Source organism: Meles meles, chromosome 3, assembly GCF_922984935.1.
Source record: "Meles meles chromosome 3, mMelMel3.1 paternal haplotype, whole genome shotgun sequence".
Classification (NCBI taxonomy): domain Eukaryota; kingdom Metazoa; phylum Chordata; class Mammalia; order Carnivora; family Mustelidae; genus Meles; species Meles meles.
This window is the reverse complement of record NC_060068.1, coordinates 154,490,644-154,512,660: the sequence shown is the minus strand read 5'-3', so window position 1 is coordinate 154,512,660 and position 22,017 is coordinate 154,490,644. Positions and strand designations below refer to the sequence as shown.

At 40.4% G+C, this 22,017-nt stretch overlaps 2 protein-coding genes across 2 annotated transcripts in view; one reads left to right on the top strand and one right to left on the bottom strand.

Annotated features, from left to right (window-relative positions):
* Window positions 1–5,052, bottom strand: part of NUP155 (nucleoporin 155) — a 66,029-nt gene extending 60,977 nt beyond the window's left edge. Inside the window, exons 1-2 of the mRNA XM_046000655.1 lie at window positions 4,791–5,052; window positions 1,528–1,665 (exon numbers count right to left, since the gene is read on the bottom strand). Coding sequence (XP_045856611.1) covers window positions 1,528–1,665; window positions 4,791–4,947 — 295 coding nt within the window. The 5' untranslated portion in view covers window positions 4,948–5,052. The remainder of the gene's footprint in view (window positions 1–1,527; window positions 1,666–4,790) is intronic.
* Window positions 5,053–12,992: 7,940 nt separating this feature from the next.
* Window positions 12,993–22,017, top strand: part of WDR70 (WD repeat domain 70) — a 322,684-nt gene continuing 313,659 nt past the window's right edge. Inside the window, exons 1-3 of the mRNA XM_046000609.1 lie at window positions 12,993–13,096; window positions 13,192–13,257; window positions 15,654–15,737. Coding sequence (XP_045856565.1) covers window positions 13,072–13,096; window positions 13,192–13,257; window positions 15,654–15,737 — 175 coding nt within the window. The 5' untranslated portion in view covers window positions 12,993–13,071. The remainder of the gene's footprint in view (window positions 13,097–13,191; window positions 13,258–15,653; window positions 15,738–22,017) is intronic.

Sequence of the window (22,017 nt, the reverse complement as noted above, 5' to 3'; positions counted from 1 at the left end):
ATGCTACCTGACCACTTAAAATGTATTCTAAAGGACAAATGAAATGTTTTTACCATTACTGACTTACTGATTACAAATAACACCATTAAGTTCTGACCATGAAACCAAATTTTGACCATAACACCATGAAAAACTTACTGGACCGACCAGTTTCTCCAATTGTGTAAGAGCAAGACTGATTAAAAAAGAAAAGCACATGGTATGCTAAAGTCATAGCTTGACAATCTGCAAGCCTCTTATAAATAATACAACTGAAAAACAAAGTTATATTATGTAATTGTAAGACAAGGAAACAATTATGAAATAATTTCCTAATGTTTCTTGCGGAAGTAGTATTATCAGAAGATTAAAGAATATAGGGACACGTGGGTGGCTCAGTGGGCTAAGCCTCTGCCTTCGGCTTAGGTCATGGTCTCAGGGTCTTGGGATCAAGCCCCACATTGGGCTTCTGCTCAGCAGGGAGCCTGCTTTCCCCCTCCCTCTGCCGGCCTCTCTGCCTACTTGTGATCTCTCTGTGTCAAATAAAGAAAATCTAAAAAAAAAAAAAAAAAAAGATTAAAGAATATTAAGAAACTAAACAAAAGTAGAATATGGAATAAGGTATGTTTTATATTTAATAACACTATTTCATCCAGTCCCAGAGAAGCACTGAAAATTTTAGGGAAAATATTAAATTCTACTAGTTTTTTTACTTACAAGTATTTCCTTAAAATTCCATTTCCTTTATTTTTGAATCAGACTGTAATGAAATTTGTAATGCTTTCACTTTAAATAGATTAATATACTTTTAAGTCTCATTAAATATTAATATAGCATCTTAATATCTATATTATGAGGGCTATAGATTGATAAAAAAGCTTCCTAGGAAATAACTATAAATCTAATGCCTTTATAGAATATGCCATACTTAAAAAAATTAGATAAAATCTTTCTTTCTAGAGGATAAGAAAACTCCTCTAGCAACTCAGTCTACTAAGATGTCATTAGTGTTCCATTCTTACTGTGATCCTTAGAAATGCCACCATTTATAAACTTTAACTTTAAGATAGCAATAAGTGCAAAACTACACCAAAAATTTTTGGGGAGGGGCAAAAAGGAGTACCTAGCAGACTGTTTTAAATAGTTTTAGAACAATATCTCAGTTTTAAAATTAAAATACGAGAAAAAATAAAAATGAAAATCATAGGTCTTCCAGCTAAAATGTAGTAGTAAAAGCGTCCTTCTATAGCATTTAACAGGAAAGTACTACTTTGCAAGAATATCATTTTAAAAAATGCAGAACTCCTTATAAACTATTTACTCTCTTCAGTGTCCAGAAAAATTAAAATGGGATTCAATTTTCAACATTCAATGTTATATGAAATTTTCTAGGCACATGGCAAACTACCCACATAACTTAAAATGGTTTTTAAATAAAACTCTTAAATGAACTGATATACACACACCAATTAAACACAAAGCAAGAATTATAATAAGAACACCAATTTTAAAAAATTTTAAGGAGTTAAAAACAAGGTAACAGGATACGTCCAAACTGTTCAACAAGTTCAGGAGGGAGAGGAACTCTTCTGATGGAACTGATCTCTGGAAGGTTGGGTACTGACAGCAAACCAGGTCCTTGTAGAGGATAATCCATATCTGACATGCCAGAAACAGTGGGATTATCTGCAAGTAATAAAACAAAGCATTTATTAAAATAATAATGTTTTGGGCATCAACTAGGCATACTGAAGCACTGCAAGCTACAAAATAAAGTCATACATCTGGTGGTTGTAAAAGTAAAAAGAGAAAATAGTTCTGACCCAACACAAGCGAGGCCTGAGAAAATCCAGTGTTAACATGGGGGCAATCACAGGTTTCAGCCCTAAACAGAAGATTATCTTTCACAAAGGTTCCATAAGAAAGGAAATAATTGGGGCGCCTGGGTGGCTCGGTGGGTTAAAGCCTTTGCCTTTGGTTCAGGTCATGATCCCAGGGCCCTGGGATTGAGACCCACCCGCATTGGGCTCTCTGCTCGGCAGGGAGCCTGATTCCTCCTCTCTCTCTCTCTTCCTGCCTCTCTGCCTACTTGTGATCTCTGCCAAATAAATGAATGGAATCTTTAAAAAAAAAGGAAAAAAAGGAAATACTTAGTTCAATAATTTAGGGTTTTTTTTCCTATTATTTTACTAATCTGAAATGGGCAAATATTTATAAAACCACTTTGTGATTGTCAGATAAAACAACTGTGAACAAAATATTGATTGGGGGAAAAGAGCTATTTCATTTCTCACTTAAATATTAACAGATTAAAACAATCTATGCATTTTTCTGTTAGACCACCCCCCAAGACCAATAAGAAATGCAAATACTACTACATATACAATATTTTATTGGGGGAAACCACAGACTACTCTATAAAGTGTTCACATTTGGCAACTTGCTCTCAGACAGAGTCAACTAAGGACAGAAGTGGGTTACTCTATTCAGCCTGTCCTTTCTGTCTTGAACAGGGAGGTGTTCTTTAGATCTGACTGATAACTTATGTTTATCCCAGGCACCTTTCCAGACTCTCTTTAAGTACAAAGATGTTGGGGGAAACTGATATATAAAAGTAATTCTAAATGTATCATGGAAATTTAAAATATACAACTAGGGAGAAAAATGCAATCAATTCCTATGCACTGATTGATTACCCAGTTTCAACGATTACCAATAACATGACTGATCATGTTTCATTTATATCCCGAGCTACTACTTCCCTACTGGATTTTTGAAGCAAATCCCAAACATCCTATTTAATCCTAAAACATAATTTTAATGGGATATTGCACATGTTAAATGACAATGGGAACACAAAGGATGGAATTAATAACTCTGGTGAAAATGTGAATGGTTAAGAAAGCCCTCAGAGGGCGCCTGGGTGGCTCAGTGGGTTAAAGCCTCTGCTTTCGGCTCAGGTCTTGATCCCAGGGTCCTGGGATCGAGTCCCACATCGGACTCTCTGCTCAGCAGGGAGCCTGTTTCCCTCCTCTCTCTTTCTGCCTGCCTCTCGGTCTACTTGTGAGCTCTGTCAAATAAATAAATAAAATCTTAAAAAAAAAAAAAAAGAAAAGAAAAGAAAGCCCTCACAAAGAAGTGATACTCAAGGGAGTGTGGAAGAATGCCAAGCAAAGAAGAAAGAACATTCCATAAGTGATGAAGTAAATGATGATATAAAATAGAATCCTGAAGGGCACCTGGGTGGCTCAGTGGGTTAAAGCCTCTGCCTCCGGCTCAGGTCATGATCTCAGGGTCCTGGGATCGAGCCCCACATCGGGCTCTCTGCTCAGTAGGGAGCCTGTTTCCTTTCCTCTCTTTCTGCCTGCCTCTCTGCCTACTTGTGATCTCTGTCTGTCAAATAAATAAACTCTTTAGGGGCGCCTGGGTGGCTCAGTGGGTTAAAGCCTCTGCCTTCGGCTCAGGTCATGATCTCAGGGTCCTGGGATCGAGCCCCACATCGGGCTCTCTGCTCCGCAGGGAGCCTGCTTCCTCCTCTCTCTCTGCCTGCCTTTCTGCCTAGTTGTGATTTCTCTCTGTCAAATAAATAAAATATTAAAATAAATAAAATATTAAAATAAATAAATAAATAAACTCTTAAAAAAAAAAAGAATCCTGAAGAGGGAGCTTTTTATGAAAAACATGTTAAATTCTGTGTGACTGGAACAAAGAGTTTGAGAATTGGATGGAAGAAAGGGAGGAGATTAGGTTGAAGAGGTTGGTGTAAAGGTGGATAAAATCTATTTGAATCAGATAAGAGAGGACAAGAATGTATGGACTGTTTTTACATCTTGCTTTTCAAACCTAAGGAGGTCAAAGGGAGTAATGCTGTTCAAGATGAGAGTTACTAATAGGCCACTCAGTTCTTATAAACACTGGTAAGCAGCTGCCAGAAACAAATACTACATGTGTTTTACTTCTATCTTTCTCTGACTACAAGTCTACTCAATTTTGATAAATCGCCAGAAGTGTCCTTTAGGTTTACATTGCACAGATTATCCTTATTACTTTATCTTGGTTATTGTTTACCAAAAACCTTGTCTCTATATTAGGCTTCTTTTCTCCAATATAGGTCTCAAAAAGGGGCTACTTTTTTTTTTTTTTAAACAACTTATGTAACTCCATGCCTTGAGGAACCTGGTCATAATTTAAAACCATGATACAAAGTACTTTTCCCTTCACCTCTCTTTTGTTAGCCCATACACTGCCTTACCCTCCCTGCTCTCTTCCTTTATTTCACAGGTAAAGAAATAAAGAATATTTATTTCTTTAATAAATACAAGGCTCTATTTATTAATAGAGTATTCCAGTTCTTCGTATTACAGGACTGTATTACAGGACTTCGTATTACACTAACTCTACATATAATAAAGGCTATCTTTGAAAGAAGATGGTAAATTTCCAAATTTCGTTTGCTCTTCTGTTTTAGTCTAAAGTCAATGAGGAATCAACAAGAATGAGACTTGGATCAGGAGATCCTACTCAACTGGCCTTAGCGATGAACACTTGGAGGCAGTGAGCAGCTCGTTAAATTTGGGGTCTTTGCTTCAAATGGGTTGCATGTCACTCCTTCCCTTTCAAATATCGGCAATGAAGTGAGGAGAGGAAAATAAACAAGAAATACACTCTTTTTCGCTCTTAGAAATGTAGCAAACAGCTCAATCTCAAAATGTCTTCGCTGGGCCCACCCTGGGGATAAGGCCTAGTTAGGAAGTCAGGCGAGAGTCCCTTCGGCTGAGAAAGCAGTCACCAAATGGGCACTGATCACTCACTTGGGGCAGACACCATGAGAAGCTCGGAAAGGTCCGGGTACATGCGGTCTTCTTGCAACTGACGGTCGATGAGCCGCCCTGCATTTTCCAAAGCTTCCTGCAAGGCTGAGGCCGAAGTGGAGACCGGCATCGCCGAGCCCAGTAAAGAAGACGGCATGTCGCGGCTCGGAAACACCAGCGTCTGGAAAACGTAAAAAAACCAAGAAGAAAAGAGAAAAATCCAACACCCCAGCTCAGACCCACAGCTTAGAGCGCGCGCGCCAAACGAGCGCCTTGGCGCTTGTGCATGACGCACTTCCGGTCCATCTGGAGGGGAATTTGAAGGCTGCGTTTTGAAGCTGAAGAGAGGAAGTTGTGGAAAGGGTGCTGGACGTTAGGGGGCGGAGCCAGTGAGCCGAGGCTCTTTCCAGGGCTTGGGCTGGGTGCTTGAGGGTGGGGGAGTAGAAAATCCGTGGAGGTTATCTAGGGAATGGAGGAAAGAAAGGGAAAGGACCGGGGAAGGAAGGGTCGGGGGGTGGGGAGGTGAAAGGGAGCAGGAGTCGGGTGAGTGGGAGCTGGGTAGTGCCCGGCAGCACAGGCTGCTCGGGTTCTGGTGGATTTCGCGAGCGCTGGATCTTGGTGTCTCGAGCTTTGCAGGTTAGAATCTCTCAATTGCAACTACTTAAGAGTTTGCGCGTCAATTTCTTTGGCATTCCACACAACTTCTCTTCAAGAGTGGATAGGAGTCCGTAGTTTGCCAGAAACAGTTTACGTGTGAACCAAAATTTCACTACATTTGTTATGGGCTTCGCTGTAAATTCATCAGACTTTACTGGCCGGGTCAGTCAGCAGAGCATGTGATTCTGGGTGTCTGGGTGGTGAGTTCAAGTTCCACCTTGCGGTGAAACCTACTTCAAAAAAATTCATCAGGGGGCACCTGGGTGCCTTAGTGGGTTAAAGCCTCTGCCTTCGGCTAAGGTCATGATCCCAGGGTTCTGGGATTGAGCCCCGCATCGGGCTCTCTGCTGGGAAGGAGCCTGCTCCCCCCCCCCCCCCGCCCCCCGCCTGCCTCTCTACTTGTGATCTCTGTCTGTCAATAAATAAAATCTTTTTTAAAAATTCATCAGGCTTTTCTATTTGTGTATGGCTACCGTTACTATGAAGAATTGTGTGTTTACGGGAGTCATTCGTTGCATGCAGGAGGCTGATGCCTCCCTTTATTTCTCATTACAGAGCAGAAGAAGTGTGTTCTAATTCATTGGTGGATTCCCAGCACAAAGTAGAGGGACCCCTATAAAGTAGATCACCCAATACATCACCAAGTCCTACAGAAATTGAATTTATAATTTGTGTCAGGCACTGTGCCTGGTGCTGGGAATATCAAACAACCTATTCCTGTCCTCAAGTTGCTTCATGCAGGGACACGCAAGTAAAGCAATAAAGTGCATCACCGTTATGTTTTATGGTGTATGTATTAATTGCAGTAGGAGGATAAGATGAGCAAGAAGAGGTAAGATAGGTTTCATTTCACACAGAAGACAACTAGAGTGGTCAAATCAAAGCACTCTTTCAAAGCACATTCCTTATTTAGAAATACTAGATTTGTCCTTATTTCGTGCTCATTTAGAACCACACTTAAGCTTCATCCAGTTACATTCTTTTTTTTTTTTTAAAGATTTATTTATTGGACAGATAGAGATTACAAGTAGGCAGAGAGGCAGGCAGAGAGAGAGAAGGAAGCAGGCTCCCTGCTGAGCAGAGAGCCCGATGCGGGGCTCGATCCCAGGACCCTGGGATCATGACCTGAGCTGAAGGCAGAGGCTTTAACCCACTGAGCCACCCAGGCGCCCCTCATCCAGTTACATTCTTAATTGTTCAGCTAGTCAGTAACCGAATTACCCCTTATTGACTAGCTAAACTGCAAGAGGACTTCAGATACCTCCATTTTGATCTCAAACTTTCTAATTGATTAGGTTTTTCTTTCCGGCTTATCTTTTAACTCAGGCCAAAGATCCTGCTGGCAAAGCATCCTGTGATGGGAACCGAAAGTACCCCCTCAAACAATTAGGACTGCCCTGAACCAGCAAAAACCCTGCCTGTGGTTGACCCCCAAGATAATGATGGATCTGACCTCTACTGCCCACTTACTGGTATTTGCTGAACTTTGTCTGCATTTTCCTTATATAAACCTAGGAGTATTTTCAGCAGTTTGGAGACAGTCTTTGAGACACTAGTCGATGTCTTCACAGTGTTGACCTCACTCAAATAAATTCCTTTCTTGTTTCATCACCACTTGTTTCTCTGCCTTTGGATTTTTCAGTGGTGAGTGGCTGAACCTGGTGTGTTTGGAACCCCTTGAGCCAGGTGCTCTTGTGCCCCATGCCCAGGATAAAAAACTATACTATACTCTTTGCTAAACTATGATCTTTGCTACTTGAATTATATTTTGCTCCCTCAAATGAGGGGTTGACTGAATTTCTGAATACTAAAATTTCTGAGATGTTACAGATGTATAGGTATAATTTAAAACTTCATAGTAAATATATCAGGACAAATTAGATTTGTATTATTGATGAGTAAATAGGCAGATGGTTCTCCATCCATCAACATTCTTTCATTTGGGAGATCACAGATTGAAAACTGATGGTTTGGCACAGGGTTTGTTTGTTTTAATTTAAGATAAAACATATGATTGAGACTTTTCAATTCCACAAATTGGAAGATCTGGCAATAGTGGTCTAATGTTCCTGCACTGCAACAATATTCCCAGGGGTCCAAGTCCAGGGACTTCTGTTCATTTGTATATTGCCTATGGTTGCTTTCAAGCTACAACTGCTGAGTTGAGTAGTTGCTACACAGACCACAGGGCCCCAAAGCCTAAAGTACTTACCATCTAGCCCTTTACAGGAAAAGTGTGCTGAGGTCTTCCCTAACCAGTGATTTTAAAACTTTTTGAGGGGCGCTTGGGTGGCTCAGTGGTTTAGCCTCTGCCTTCGGCTCAGGTCATGATCCCAGGGTCCTGGGAGCAAGCCCCACGTCAGGCTCTCTGCTCCGCAGGGAGACTGCTTCCTTCTCTCTCTGCCTGCCTCTCTGCCTACTTGTGATCTCTATCTGTCAAATAAATAAATAAAATCTTTAAGAAAAAAACTTTTTGATCTCAGAAACTCTTGAGAATCTTATTAGGGATTACAAAGAGTTTTTGTTTTGTGTGGGTTGTACTTGTTAATAATTGCTAATATCTCCTAAAAACAAGAAATTTTAAAAGTCATTTAAAACAATAAGCCTTGGGGCGCCTGGGTGGCTCAGTGGGTTAAGCCGCTGCCTTCGGCTCAGGTCATGATCTCAGGGTCCTGTGATCTCAGAGTCCTGGGATCGAGCCCCGTATCGGGCTCTCTGCTCAGCAGGAAGCCTGCTTCCTCCTCTCTCTCTCTCGCCTGCCTCTCTGCCTACTTGTGATCTCTCTCTGTGTGTCAAATAAATAAATAAAATCTTTAAAAAAGAAAAACAAAAAAACAATAAGCCTCGCGGTGCCTTCTGTCATGAAGCGACTGCCTTTAGCTCAGGTCATGATCCCAGGGTTCTGGGGTCAAGTCCCATGTTGGGCTCCCTGCTCCTTGATCAGCAGAGAGCCTGCTTCTCCCTCAGCCTGCCGCTTCCCCTGCTTGTGCTGTGTCGTATAAGCAAATAAAATCTTTAAAAAAATAAAAGAATAAGCCTAATCCATTCTAATTTAATTTTTAATTTAATCTAATCCATTTTAAATTTAATTTGAAAATCCATTTTAATTTAATTTAAATGACACAAATTTTATGAAAAACCACAGTAGTTTCTAAAATTAAATATTAGAAGAATCCATTATTTTACATTTTTCCAAATCTCTTAAATGTCTGGCTTAATAAGACAGATAAGATAGTTAGATTTTCATATCTGCATTTGAGGTCAGTATGTTGTGATCTGTTGTTTACTTGAAATATATGAAGAAAAACGGCCTCTCACAGTTATGTGGGAAAGGGAGAAGTATTTTAATAACCTTTTTAGATAGTTGTGAATGTTATTCTCTGATAGATTACCAAAACTTCACAAGTGGTATAGTTTTGTTTTGTTTTGTTTTTTAAGTGGGCTCTACTCCCAGAGTGGAGCCCAACACAGGGGTTGAACTCATGACTCTGAGATCAAGACGTGAGTTGAAACTAAGAGTTGGCAACTCAACCAACTGAGCCATCCAGGCATCCCAAGTGGTATAGTTTCTTTTCTTTTTAAAAAATTTAAAAACGTATTATTTATTTGAGAGAGAGTGAGAGCTCACGAGTTGGGGGGAAAGGGAGATGGGGAAGCAGTCTCCTTGTTGAGCAGGGAGGCTGATGTGGAGCTCAATCCCAGGAACCTGGGATCATGATCTGAGCCAGGGCAGCCACATAACCTGCGGAACCACTTAGGTGACCCACCCCAAGTAAATAGTTTCTTAAAAGTTAGTTATGATGTGGAATTTGAAACCATCAGTTAATTTTTTTTGACTTTTGTTAAATTAAACCCACTTCTCTATCTTATAATTTGGACCCTCTATCCATGCATGCTTCTGTAACATTATGTATTGGTCATTTAGGAAATATTGGTTCTCTAAGTTACACAGAACTTCCAAATGTTGACATATTTCATTAACCAACAGAAAAAAAAGATATTAATATTACTACCTATCTTTTTTAATTTTTATTTTATTATTTTATTTTTTTTAAGATTTTATTTATTTATTTGACAGACAGAGATCACAAGTAAACAGAGAGGCAAGCAGAGAGAGAGGAGGAAGCAGGCTCCCCGCTGAGCAGAGAGCCCGATGTGGGGCTCGATCCCCGGACCCTGGGATCATGACCTGAGCTGAAGGCAGAGGCTTTAACCCACTGAGCCACCCAGTGCCCCTTATTTTTATTTTTTTTAAAGATTTTATTTATTTATTTGACAGACAGATCACAAGTGGGCAGAGAGGCAGGCAGAGACAGAGAGGGGAAGCAGGCTCCCTGCAGAGCAGAGAGCCTGGTGTGGGGCTCGATCCCAAGACCCTGGGATCATGACCTGAGCCCAAGGCAGAGGCTTCAACCAACTGAGCCACCCAGGCGCCCCTATTACCTATCTTAAGAGCAAAATCTTTCAAGTATTAGGAAGTTGTCAAGCTTATGGTTGTTGATACAACCTTGATACAATCTTGGTAAGTTTTTCAGGAGTCTAATTTTATCTTAAAAGCTCAAATTTCCATTAGTAGCAAGTATAGTGAGTTATTTTCCTTGAAGTGACAAACTCATTTCATTCATTTGTGTTTAAAGTGGGAATGTAAAGTGGGAATGCAATACAAGGACTACTACAACAATTTGCTTGTAACTGCCTTGATTTATGCTGACGCAGTTTTACCCACTATTGCTTCTGCATCGCAAGTGCAAATAGCAATAGCGTGAAAAAAAACAAATGTCTTAGTATTATTATGAGAATAATTTTTTTAAAGATTTTATTTATTTTTTTGACGGAGAGAGAGATCACAAGTAGGCAGAGAGGCAGGCAGAGAGAGAGGAAAGGAAGCAGGCTCCCCGCGGAGCAGAGAGCCCAATGAGGGGCTCGATCCCAGGACCCTGAGATCATGACCCGAGCCGAAGGCAGCGGCTTAATCTACTGAGCCACCCAGGTGCCCCGATTATGAGAATAATTTTTAAAAAGATTATTTATTTGTTTGGCAGAAAGAGAGATTGAGATCACAAGTAGGCAGAGAGGCAGGCTAAGAGAGAGAGGGGGAGGCAAGCTCGATCCCAGGACCCTGAGACCATGACCTGAGCTGAAGGCAGAGGATTAACCCGATGGACTACCCAGGTGCTCCTATTATGAAAATAAGTTTGATTTCATGAGCCACTTTACAGGAATCCATAGAATACACTTTGAGAACCACTGCTCAAGTAGCTCCCTATTTAGGTAAATGATCTAGCCCTACTAGGTATTTAGGGTTTTTAAAAATATCCTCATTAGGGGCACCTGTGTGGCTCAGTAGTTAAGCATCTGCCTTTGGCTCAGGTCATGATCCCACGTTCTGGGATTGAGCCCCACATCGGGCTCCCTGACAGTGGGAAGCCTGCTTCTCCCTCTCCCATTCCCCTTGCTTGTGTTCCCTCTCTTGCTTTCTCTCTCTCTGCCAAAAAAATAAATCTTCAAAAAAAATCAAGCGAGTTGTGAAGGATGAGTAGGATTCAACAAAGGCCATAGTGACTGGTGAAGAGTCAGAGTTTTCTGGACATGATGTTCTCTGAGGCTGCTTATTGAGCTGAAAGAAGACTGGTGTAGTGGAAAATAGAACATGATGAAGTTGGAAAGGCTTTGGGGGCCATGTGAATCATTAGCATTTTAAGAACAATGGAAGTGAAAGTAGACGTGATAATTATCATTTAGGGTGCGTAGCTAAAGCATATTTTGAGATGGACATTAAGGTGCAGTAGTTAGGCTAATGAGTAACTCTATGGAAATACTTTTATTCAGCAACATTTATTAGGGCTATATATGGTTTTGCTAGAATTTAGAAATATGAAGATAAGAATTACACCATCAGTTTGTAGCACAGGTAAGGAGTTTGTTGTAAAGAAATTAGAATCAAATATGAAGTAAAAATAAAATATGTTAATAAAGCGCTTTGGGAACCCTTGCTGTGGGCTGGGAAACTCTATAAGCAATCATGACTGATAGCCGGAGGGAGACTTGGGCTAAGAATACAAGATTTAGAGCATTTATTTTATTTTTTTTATTTTTTAAAAGATTTTATTTATTTGAGAGAGACCGTGCACAAGCAGGGGTAGGGGCAGAGGCAGAGGGAGAGCGAGAAGCAGACTGCCTGCTGAGCAAGGGAGCCCCATCCAGGACTCGATCCCAGGACCCTGAGATCATGACCTGAGCTGAAGGCAGACACTTAACCAACTAAGCCACCCAGGCGCCCCTAGAGAATTTTTTCTTTTAGGTAGGCTCCACTCCCAGCATGAAGCCCAACACAGGGCTTGAACTCATGATCCTGAGATCAAGACCTGAGCTGAGATCAAGATTCAGGCACTTAACCAAATAAGCCATCCAGGCGCCCTTAGCGCATTTTTGCCAATCTTAGCTACACAGGCTTCTGTGTACTTTTCAGTCATGTAGTAAATACTATTTTTTTTCCTTAAAATATACTCAAAGGGTGGAGAACTGTGAGCATTTCCTCATAGAAAAGGACAAAATACTAAGAGAGGGAGTTTTTTTGGTTTTTCTTTAGAATTCTGTGAGGACTGTGTCACCTTGGCAGTAAATGCACCTTAAAAATAAAGGATTTTCACAAAAAAAGTATGAGATCTTGACATTTGCAACAACATGGATGGACCTAGGGAGCCTTCTGCTAAGTGAAATAAGTCAGACAAAGACAAACATCGTATAACTTTACTGATATGTAGAGTCTAAGAACACACACACACACACACACACACACACACACACACACACACACAATCAAAAGGAAGAAACAGACCATAAATACAGTGAACAAACTGATGATTGCCAGAGGGAGGAGGATGGGCAAAACAAGGGAAAGGGAGAGGGAAGACATAGGCTTCCTTCAAGTCGTGGAATGAATAGGTTATGGGTATAAAAGGTACAGGATAGGGGATCCAGTCAAGGGTATTGTAATATTGTTGTATGGTGATAGTAGCTACCCTCGTGGGCATAATATATAGACTTGTTGAATCACTATATCGAATGTCTGAAACTAATGTAGCATTGTGTCAAAACAAAACAAGGGAAGACAAAACAAAACACCTCCCCAGGTGATACTAATACGCAACCGAGATTGAGAAATATTGCCTGAGGGGGGGTTTCCACGGGGTTTACTTGTTGCTTGTAGGACCTGTGTACTCACTCTTTTTTTTTCTAAATGCTTATACGAATCATATATAATCACTGAACAAAATATAGGAAAAAAAGAAAAGGAGGGAGGAAGGAAGGAAAGGAGGAAGGGATGAAGGGCGGAAGAGAGGAACGGAGGGAGGGAAGAAGAGAAAAAGAAAGGATGCTGACACAAACTAGGCAATGTTTCCAGCCAGTGGGTTGAGTAAGTAGATGATCTCGGCGGCGCTTATGCCCCGCCAACCCGATAGGGCGGCGCAGCTCCGGGGACCGCCATCCCCTCGCGGAAGGCGACGCTCTTGGTCTTGGCGGCAGCGCCTCTCCTAGGCGATACTTCCTGTTGGTTTTGCCTCGAGTCTTCCGCAGGTGATTGTGCTGTGGCTGTAGCTAGTTCTGCGGCGGGCTGCTGGCCATGGAGCGCCCGGGGCCTAGCGAAGGTGGGTTCCGTCGGGGCGATGACACGTAGGGCGGGGAGGGTTAGGGGGCGCCGGGGTCGCCGCACTAACGAGGTCTCCTCCTCCTCTTGCCCCAGTGACAGGCTCAGACCCGTCGGGACCGGATCCGCAGCTGGCGGTCACCATGGGCTTCACGGGCTTCGGTGAGTGACCGTCTTAACGCTTAGCCTCGTCTCCTTTTGCAGGGCTTTTAAGAACGGCAGGTTGAGAGAGGAGACCCAGCTGTCACCTCTGTTCCGCACTCTCCGCTGCACCAAGCCCTAGTTACTTTCGCTCTAGTGTATGCCTTGCAGTTTCTCCGTAGTCTCTTTCCCATCTGCTAATTCTTGCTTGACTGTTGGGACCAGCTCAGTGACACGTATGGGAAGGCTTGTGGAGAAGATAGCTTGGTGACCTATGCTGTGGACGTGTTGGTTCGTGGAGGGAGTTGTCTTTTTCTATCCAGAGGCTGAGAGCTAACCATTGACTGTGGTCTGCAATGAGATGGCCGTTCTGGCAATGAGATGGCCTTTCTGGCAACAAGTGATGCATTGAATGATAATTATAAGAGTTATTAAATCCTTTTTGATTAAAGCCTTTCTTCCCCGGAATTGTCACTTCAGACTCTCTGTAGAGTCTTGCTGTGAGATAAAGAAGAACATTTCAAACAGAGATGTAGTCATCTGTTGAAAACATTACTGCTTGTAAGAAACAAATGTAAATCGTCTTCACCATTTCTCTTGGGTCCTGGATGGAACAAATATCAGGCTGATGTGTCCAGGTCTCTTGTTGGTGTTCATATACCATTTATTATGGTAATGTCTTCTGCCACATTTTTACCCGTAGCTGGTCATGTTTACAAAAATACTATATAGTTATGTATTACTATAGTATTTACTTTTGCCGGCCTTTTAAAATGATTTTGTTTATTTATTTGCCAGAGAGAGAGAGAGAGAGAGAGCGAGCGAGCGTGCACACAAGCAGGGGGAATGGCAGGCAGAGGAAGAAGCAGGCTCCCTGCGGAATAAGGAACCCGATGCCGGGTCCATCCTGGGACCATGGGATTACCACCTGAGGTGAAGGCAGATGCTTAACTGGCTGAGCCACCCAGGTGTCCCTATACTATTTAATTTTGTTTCAGTTCTTTGAAATAGTTTCCTCCCTAATTTCAAAAGTAACACATATTAGTAGCAGAAAATCTGAAAAACAAATAAGAAGTAAAATCTTTAATAATTGCATGATCTAGTAATCAAGCCTTAGAAATTATTTTTCTATTCTTTCCTGTTGTATATTTATCAAGAACATTAAGATCATATGTATGTACAATTTTATGTTATTCTTAATTATGTATTTTAATTCTTAATACTTAGAGGATTTTCAGTATTATAATGTGCTCTTCCAAAACATTTTTAATGGCTGGATAGTACATTTAATAGAAGTGTCAACTTTTTGGCCTACATAGTTTCTAATTCTAACTTTTATTAGTAATACTAAAAAGAATATCTTTATGAATAACCCTTTATTTCTTTTTGTAAAAAAGAATTTCCATAGGATAAATTTCTAAAGAAGGGACTATAATAAAAATATAGATATTAAAAAGTAACCAAAAACATTGGATATATATCTTTTATTTTTTAATTTTTTTAAATTTATTTTTTAAGTAGGCTTCCCACCCAGTGTGGAGCCCAACCTGGGGCTTGAACTCATGACACTGAGATCAAGAGTCCTATGATTAACTGACTGAGCCACCCAGGTGCTCCTGGGTATATATCTTTTAAAATTAATTGATACATTTTGTCATAATGCCCTTCAGAAAGGTTGTTTCATTTTATACCAAAGTCAGTATTATGTAAGAATGACATTTTTACCATATTCTTACTCACATGAAGTAGACATAATTATTTTAAAAAACAAAGCAATGAAAACAAATATAATATTGCTTCCAAGCTCATTCACATTGTTGTCAGAATTTGGTTTCTTGTAGTTTTAGGGCCGAGGCCTCTGTTTCCTTATTTGCTGTCAGGTAGAATCTCTTTGCTTCTTAAGGTGCTTGCATTACTGTCGTCATCTGAAAACTCCAGCTAGTATTTCCAGTCTGTCTCACACTTCACATCTCTCTGACTTTAGCTGTATCTGTTCTGCATCTTTGCTTGTAAGGTCATCTGTGATTAGATTGGGCCAACTAGGATAATCTGTTTTGAAGTCCATAACATTAATTCGATCTACAGAGTCTCTTTTGCCCTGTAATGTAACATATTCCTGGGTTCCAGAAATTAGGGTCTGAACATTCTCCATTCTGCCTATGACCAGTGTTGTAGATTTAAGGGGTAGAGTCCAGGTGTATTAAAGGAGGATGGGAAAGTTGGCCGATTAATGATGAGACTGTCATTAAAATTTCCCTGGGAAGTAAGCTCTTTCTTCCTAGGTAATTGTCTTGCAGCCATGCTATAAATTAAAGAGACTAAATAGTTATCAACCATTTAATAAGTGTTTATGGAGTACCTAAAGTTTGGCCAGTTTAATGCAAAAAGATCACAGTTTGCTACTTATTTCTGTTTAGGAAAAAAAGCTCGCACATTTGATTTGGAAGCAATGTTTGAACAAACGCGAAGAACAGCTGTGGAAAGAAGTCGGAAAACACTGGGTAAGAAGTTCAGTTATGGCTCTTTTATTGGTTTAAATACTGTATACGCCTTACACAAGTACGTTGACAATTATTATTAGACTGAAAAAAAAATACAGAGCTGTTGAAAGACCAAATGTGCTGGTTCCTTTGGAAGCAGAGGTTGTTATTATTATTATTATTATTATTATTATTATTATTATTATTGTTTTAGCATGGTAAAAGTTGCATCTAAGTAGGTTAAGGAAGTCTGAATGCTAAAAATCTTTTTGAAGTGTCTGCTATGAACAAACAGGGATTCTTAATTAATTTAAGAATCAGAATAGCAGTTTCTTTATTACCTCTCCTTCCACCTTTATCTGATTTTCATTTCATTTTTTTCTTTTCCTGCTTACAGCGGAACCAGTATTTGGAAGGCTGGGCGAGAGGTGGCTCTGAGAGCTGTGTACACCACTGACTGTTGACTCAGACAGTATAGAAAATTGAGACATACAGTGAATGTGGCTGCTCCTGTTGAACCCTTGCACTAATGAGTTGTATCAGACATGTAACGAAGGCCTTAATTTCCAGACTGTGTGGTGTGATAGCAGGTGGTTGGCAATTCTGGGTACCACCTTAGGGTCTTCCAACTAGACTGACTCCTCTACTGCTTTCTTTGTTTTTTGTTCTTTGGTTTTCTTTTTTTTTTCCCTTTGGCTTTTTAAAAGATTTTATTTAATTCTTAATTTTTTCAAAAGATTTTATTTATTTATTTGAGAGAGAGTATGAGAAGAGGGAGGGTCTGAGGGAGAAGCAGACTCCCTGCCAAGCAGGGAGCCCGATGCGGGTCTCCATGATCATGGTGTGAGCCAAAGGCAGTCGCCTAATCAACTGAGCCACCCAAATAGGAGATATACATAAGAGAAAGCGCACAAGTGGGGGGAGTGGCAGGCAGAGGGAGAAAGAGATGCAGGCTCCCCACTGAGCAGAGATCCCAATGTGGGACTCAATCCTAGGACCCTGGGATCATGACCTGAATGGAAGGCAGAGGCTTAACCGACTGAGCCACCCTGGCGCCACTCTACTGATTTCTTTGGATAAGACTCAGATCATTCTTACATTGAAAGGATGGATGTATCTTGATAGTGCAAAAGGGGCTAGAAATCAGAGACAGGACTTCTGGAAAAATTTAAGTGAATATTCTGGCAATTGTCCTTTTTGGTTTTATTTATTTTTTATTTATTTTTTATTTTTTTTAAAGATTTTATTTATTTATTTGACAGAGAGAGATACAAGTAGGCAGAGAGGCAGGCAGAGAGAGTGAGAGGGAAGCAGGCTCCCTGCCGAGCAGAGAGCCCGATGTGGGACTCGATCCCAGGACCCTGAGATCATGACCTGAGCCGAAGGCAGCGGCTTAAACCACTGAGCCACCCAGGCGCCCTGTCCTTTTTGGTTTTAAAATGATAAACTATATAGCACTAATATCTAATATTTGGAAAATGAGCTTGTTGTGAAGTTTTTTGGTCTTTGGAAGAATGAGTTTTTTTTGTGGCAAGAAGCCCACCTACTATTTTTTAAAAAGAACTGTCATTAATAGCACATTTCAAGCACATACAGAAGTATAGTAATGAACTCCTCTATCACACAGATTTAAGAACTATAATGATGCACAGCTGGTGTTATTTCCATTTTCTTCCCCTCTCAGATTATTTTGATACAAATCTGAGACACATTATTTCACCCATAAATACTTTAAAATGTATTTTTTTTAAAAGATTTTATTTATTTGACAGACAATGATCACAAATAGGCAGAGAGGCAGGCAGAGAGAGAGGAGGATGCAGGCTCCCTGCCAAGCAGAGAGCCCGATGTGGGGCTTGATCCCAGGACCCTGGGACCATGACCTGAGCTGAGGCAGAGGCTTTAACCCGCTGAGTTACCCAGGTGCCCCACATCCATAAATACTTATTATGTGTCTTTAAGAGATACTGATCTTTTAAAAAACTTAACTGAAACACCTCTACCACACTTAAAAATATTAAATAATATCAGAAAAAATGTACAGACATACCACTACTTGAGGCATATTTATAAATTCTTTAACTACCTAATTTTTAAATTACGCATTTTAGTTAATGCTTAATGCTATTAGAGTATAGCTCCCTTGTATTTACCTCTTGCAGCTTGTGATAACAAAATACTTAGAACAGGGATTGTCTGTTCACCTACGTAAGTTTTATAGTTCCCTGTACCACGCCTTGGAAGATAAGTTCTTGATATATACTTGAGAAGATTGAATTTAGAACTCTAATACTGCCTTTTAAAAAATAAATTCTGGGGGCACCAGGGTGGCTGAGAGGGTTAAGTCTCTGCCTTCGACTCAGGTCATGATCTCAGGATCCTGGGATCGAGCCCTTCATTGGGCTCTCTGCTCATCAAGGAGCCTGCTTCCCCCGCCCCCACCTGCCTCTATGCCTACTAGTGATCTCTCTCTGTCAAATAAATAGATAAATCTTTTTTAAAAAGATTTTATTATTTATTTGACAGAGAGAGATCACAAGTAGGCAGAGAGGCAGGCAGAGAGAGAGGAGGAAGCAGGCTCCCTGCTGAGCAGAGAGCCCCATGTGGGGATCGATCCCAGGATCCTGGAATCATGATCTGAGCCGAAGGCAGAGGCTTTAACCTGCTGAGCCACCCAGGCGCCCCTAAATAGATAAATCTTTAAAAAAAAAATTCTGCTTCTTTTCAGGATGTTTTAAAATGGCCCCACCCATTGTGTTAGAGCTTGGGATTTGGAGTTGGAGGACCTGGGTTTGAGGGTCAACTGCACATCCTACTAGAGATAATGTTGGTGGGTTTTTCAAATTTCAGATCCTTAATTTCCTCATCTGTTAGGTGGAAGTGATAGTAAGGGATCCCTTACAAGTTTCTTGAAGGGATTAAGATGTTGGCCATAGTACCTTTTAAACAGTAAAGTACTTTGAAAACAATCACTTTTAACTCCTATAGTTTTTCTTAGTAAAGCATGTGTGCATTTAGCACCTAAGGGGAATTACAGTGAACAGTTACTAGATTTTTAAAATTTGAAAAATCATCAGAAGACCAAGTTCTCCAGTGATATTTGTGGATGAATTAAATATGTTGAACTTTCTTTCTTTGTTTTTTTTTTTAAGATTTTTAAAATTAATTTTGAGAGAGAGAGAGTGAGTAAGAGAGAGCATGAGAGGGTAGAAGGTCAGAGGGAGAAGCCGACTCCCTGTGGAGCTGGGAGCCGGATGTGGGACTCGAACCCAGGACTCCAGGATAATGACCTGAGCCAAGGGCAGTCGCTCACCCGACTGAGCCACCCAGGCGCCCATGTTGACCTTTCTTGATTTAGTATTATATCTTTGAACTTGGACCACTATTTTTACCCCTGATCTAAATGAATCCAAAGTTTCACTTGTTTTTCTTGAAAGTTCAAAAATTGAGATATGGGCATTATTTATCTCATGGTTGTATTGGAGTCTTTCTGAGGGCATTGACATGAGACTTGAGGAAAGTAAGAAATGTGGATCATCCCTCCTTCTCCCGCCCCATGGTCTCTTTTAATAGCAAGTTTGTCTTTGTATATGAATACGAACTGTTTTGGTTGGTAAATGCTCTCATAAAAAGGATGAATTACTATAAAACCTCAATAAAGTATGCATTATGTTAAATGTCAGGAAATAATGGTATAATTGGTTTTTTGAAATGTTTTCATTTTCTTTCTTTTTTTTTAAGATTTATTAATTTATTTGACAGAGAGAGGCAGAGAGGCAGGCAGAGAGAGAGGAGGAAGCAGGCTCCCTGCGGAGCAGAGAACCCAATGCGGGGCTCAATCCCAGGACCCTGGGATCATGACCTGAGCCAAAGGCAGAGGCTTTAACCCACTGAGCCACCCAGGCGCCCCCTTCTTTTTTTTTTTTTTTTAATTTTATTATTTATTTGAGAAAGAAAGAGAGAGCACAAGGGAGCACAAGCTAGCATGAGTGGGGTGAGGGGCAGAGGGAGAAACAGGCTCTCTGCTGAGCAGGGAGCCTGAAACAGGACTTGATTCTGGGACTCTGGCATCCTGACCTGAGCTGAAGGCAGACACTTAACTGAGCCACCCAGGGGCCTCTAAAGTATTTTATTTTTCTGAAAGCTCTAGTAAGTATGTCTAGGACATATGAAAGACATAGGTCCTTTCTTGAGCTATAATACTATGAGGAGATAAATGGGGAAGAAAAATTTATTCAAATGCTTATTTTGGGTGTACGTGTATTTTATTTATTAAAAATTATTAAAGAGAAAGAGCAGATGAGTGAGTGTGTGCAAGGGGGAGGGGCAGAGGGAGTGGGAGAAGCAGAATTCTGCTGAATGGGGACCCTGGGGGTGGTGGCCGCTGTCTCTCCCCCCACCACACTCCCCTAGGACTCAATCCCAGGACCCTGAGATCCTGACCTGAGCCAAAGACAGAGGCTTAACTGACTGAGCCACCCAGGTGTCCCTAGGTATGCCTGTGCTTTAGATGGATTTATGAACCTTAGCTGTGGTAAGATAGGAAACAACATCTTTGACAAAACAGTTAAAATAGGATTTGAATATGATTTCAAGTGATCCTGAAAAGAAAACCTATCCCAGAGATTTTAGAAATTAGAAAAGCTTAAAGAGTTGTGTGTGTGTGTGTGTGTACCTGAAATGGTCTTCCTACCTGGTTAAATCCTACCTTATCCTTTAAGGCCTCACACATATTTTACTTTTTCTAGGAATTTTTTGAAAATGTGTCTGGACGTAATAATTGTTCCCTGCCTTTATTTCCATAACACTTCAAAGAACACTATAAATTTTTTCCTAATATTTTTCACATATTGAGGATAAGAACCTTGTTTTCACTTTTATACTGTTTAAGTATAATCCTAGTAAAACTTAGTACATAACAGTATATCCCTGAAATTTTCATGGAGAAATGTAATTAATGTACTTAAAATCTTCTGATTTTTAAATTTCCTGGTATTTTGGCATTAAATATTTATTTTATTTTATTTTATTTTGTTTATTTTTTTAAAAGATTTTTATTTATTTGACAGACAGAGATCACAAGTAGGCAGAGCAGCAGGCAGAGAGAGAGAAGGAACCAGGCTCCCCACTGAGCAGAGAGCCCGATGCGGGGCTCATTTCCAGGACGCTGGGATCATGACCTGAGCCGAAAGCAGAGGCTTTAACCCACTGAGCCACCCAGACGCCCCTATTTTATTTTATTTTTTAAAGATTTTATTTATTTATTTGACAGAGATCACAGTAGGCACGGAGGCAGGCAGAGAGAGGGAGGGAAGAAGGCTCCCCGCTGAGCAGAGAGTCCGATGTGGGGCTCAATTCCGGGACCCTGAGACCATGACTTGAGCCAAAGACAGAGGCTTAACCCACTGAGCCACCCAGTGCCCCGGCATTAAATATTTAGAATTTAGATTTACATGAAATTGGTAGGCTAGTGAATTGTTTTAAGTTAGAGTAACAAAAACATTTAGCAAGATTAAGTCCCATGGGTAAAAAGAGTATTATGAATGAGAAAACATTTATTCTAGTTTATATTTACAGTAATTTTATTTCCTTTACATTTTATTTCAAGTCTCATTTCTTTAAGTTAAGTGATTGCTATAGTGATTGGTTCTGAGATTTTTATGTGCCAAATTATATTCCTTTGACTCTGCAATTTGTGTGAATGAGCCCAGATGAGAGATGGTACTTTTGCATAGTTTGCCGCTACCTAGACAAAAATTGCATACACGTGGAGAAGCTTTTGCAGAAATGGCTATCCAAAAATTGCTAACTGTTTGAAAGTAGAACAATAAAATGAGGTGTTTGGAAGAATAAAATTAGGTTTTGGATAGTAGGTTAATTTACTTTGGTTAAGGGGAAGATACAGAGCATTTTTACAGTGCTGCCAGTGTACTTGGTTCCACATTTGATGAAAATGCATGAAATAATACCCTTTGTCAGGGAGCTACAGACTGTTGAATTCTGTTTGGTTTTGGTTTTTGTCCTCAGTCAACAATGAGGAAGAAATTTTTTTTCCCTCTAAAATGTCTTAATCCTGCTTTTTATCTCTATCACTTGCTTTAATGAAACAGCAGGTGATGGCAGGAAACTCTGATTAGAAGATTCTGGTTAGTGTTTATTTATTTATTTATTTTTGAATGTATTTTTAAAAAATTTTTTAATTTATTTATTTGACAGAGAGAGATCACAAGTAGGCGGAGAGGCAGGCAGAGAGAGAGGAGGAAGCAGGCTTCCCGCTGAGCAGAGAGCCTGATGCGGGACT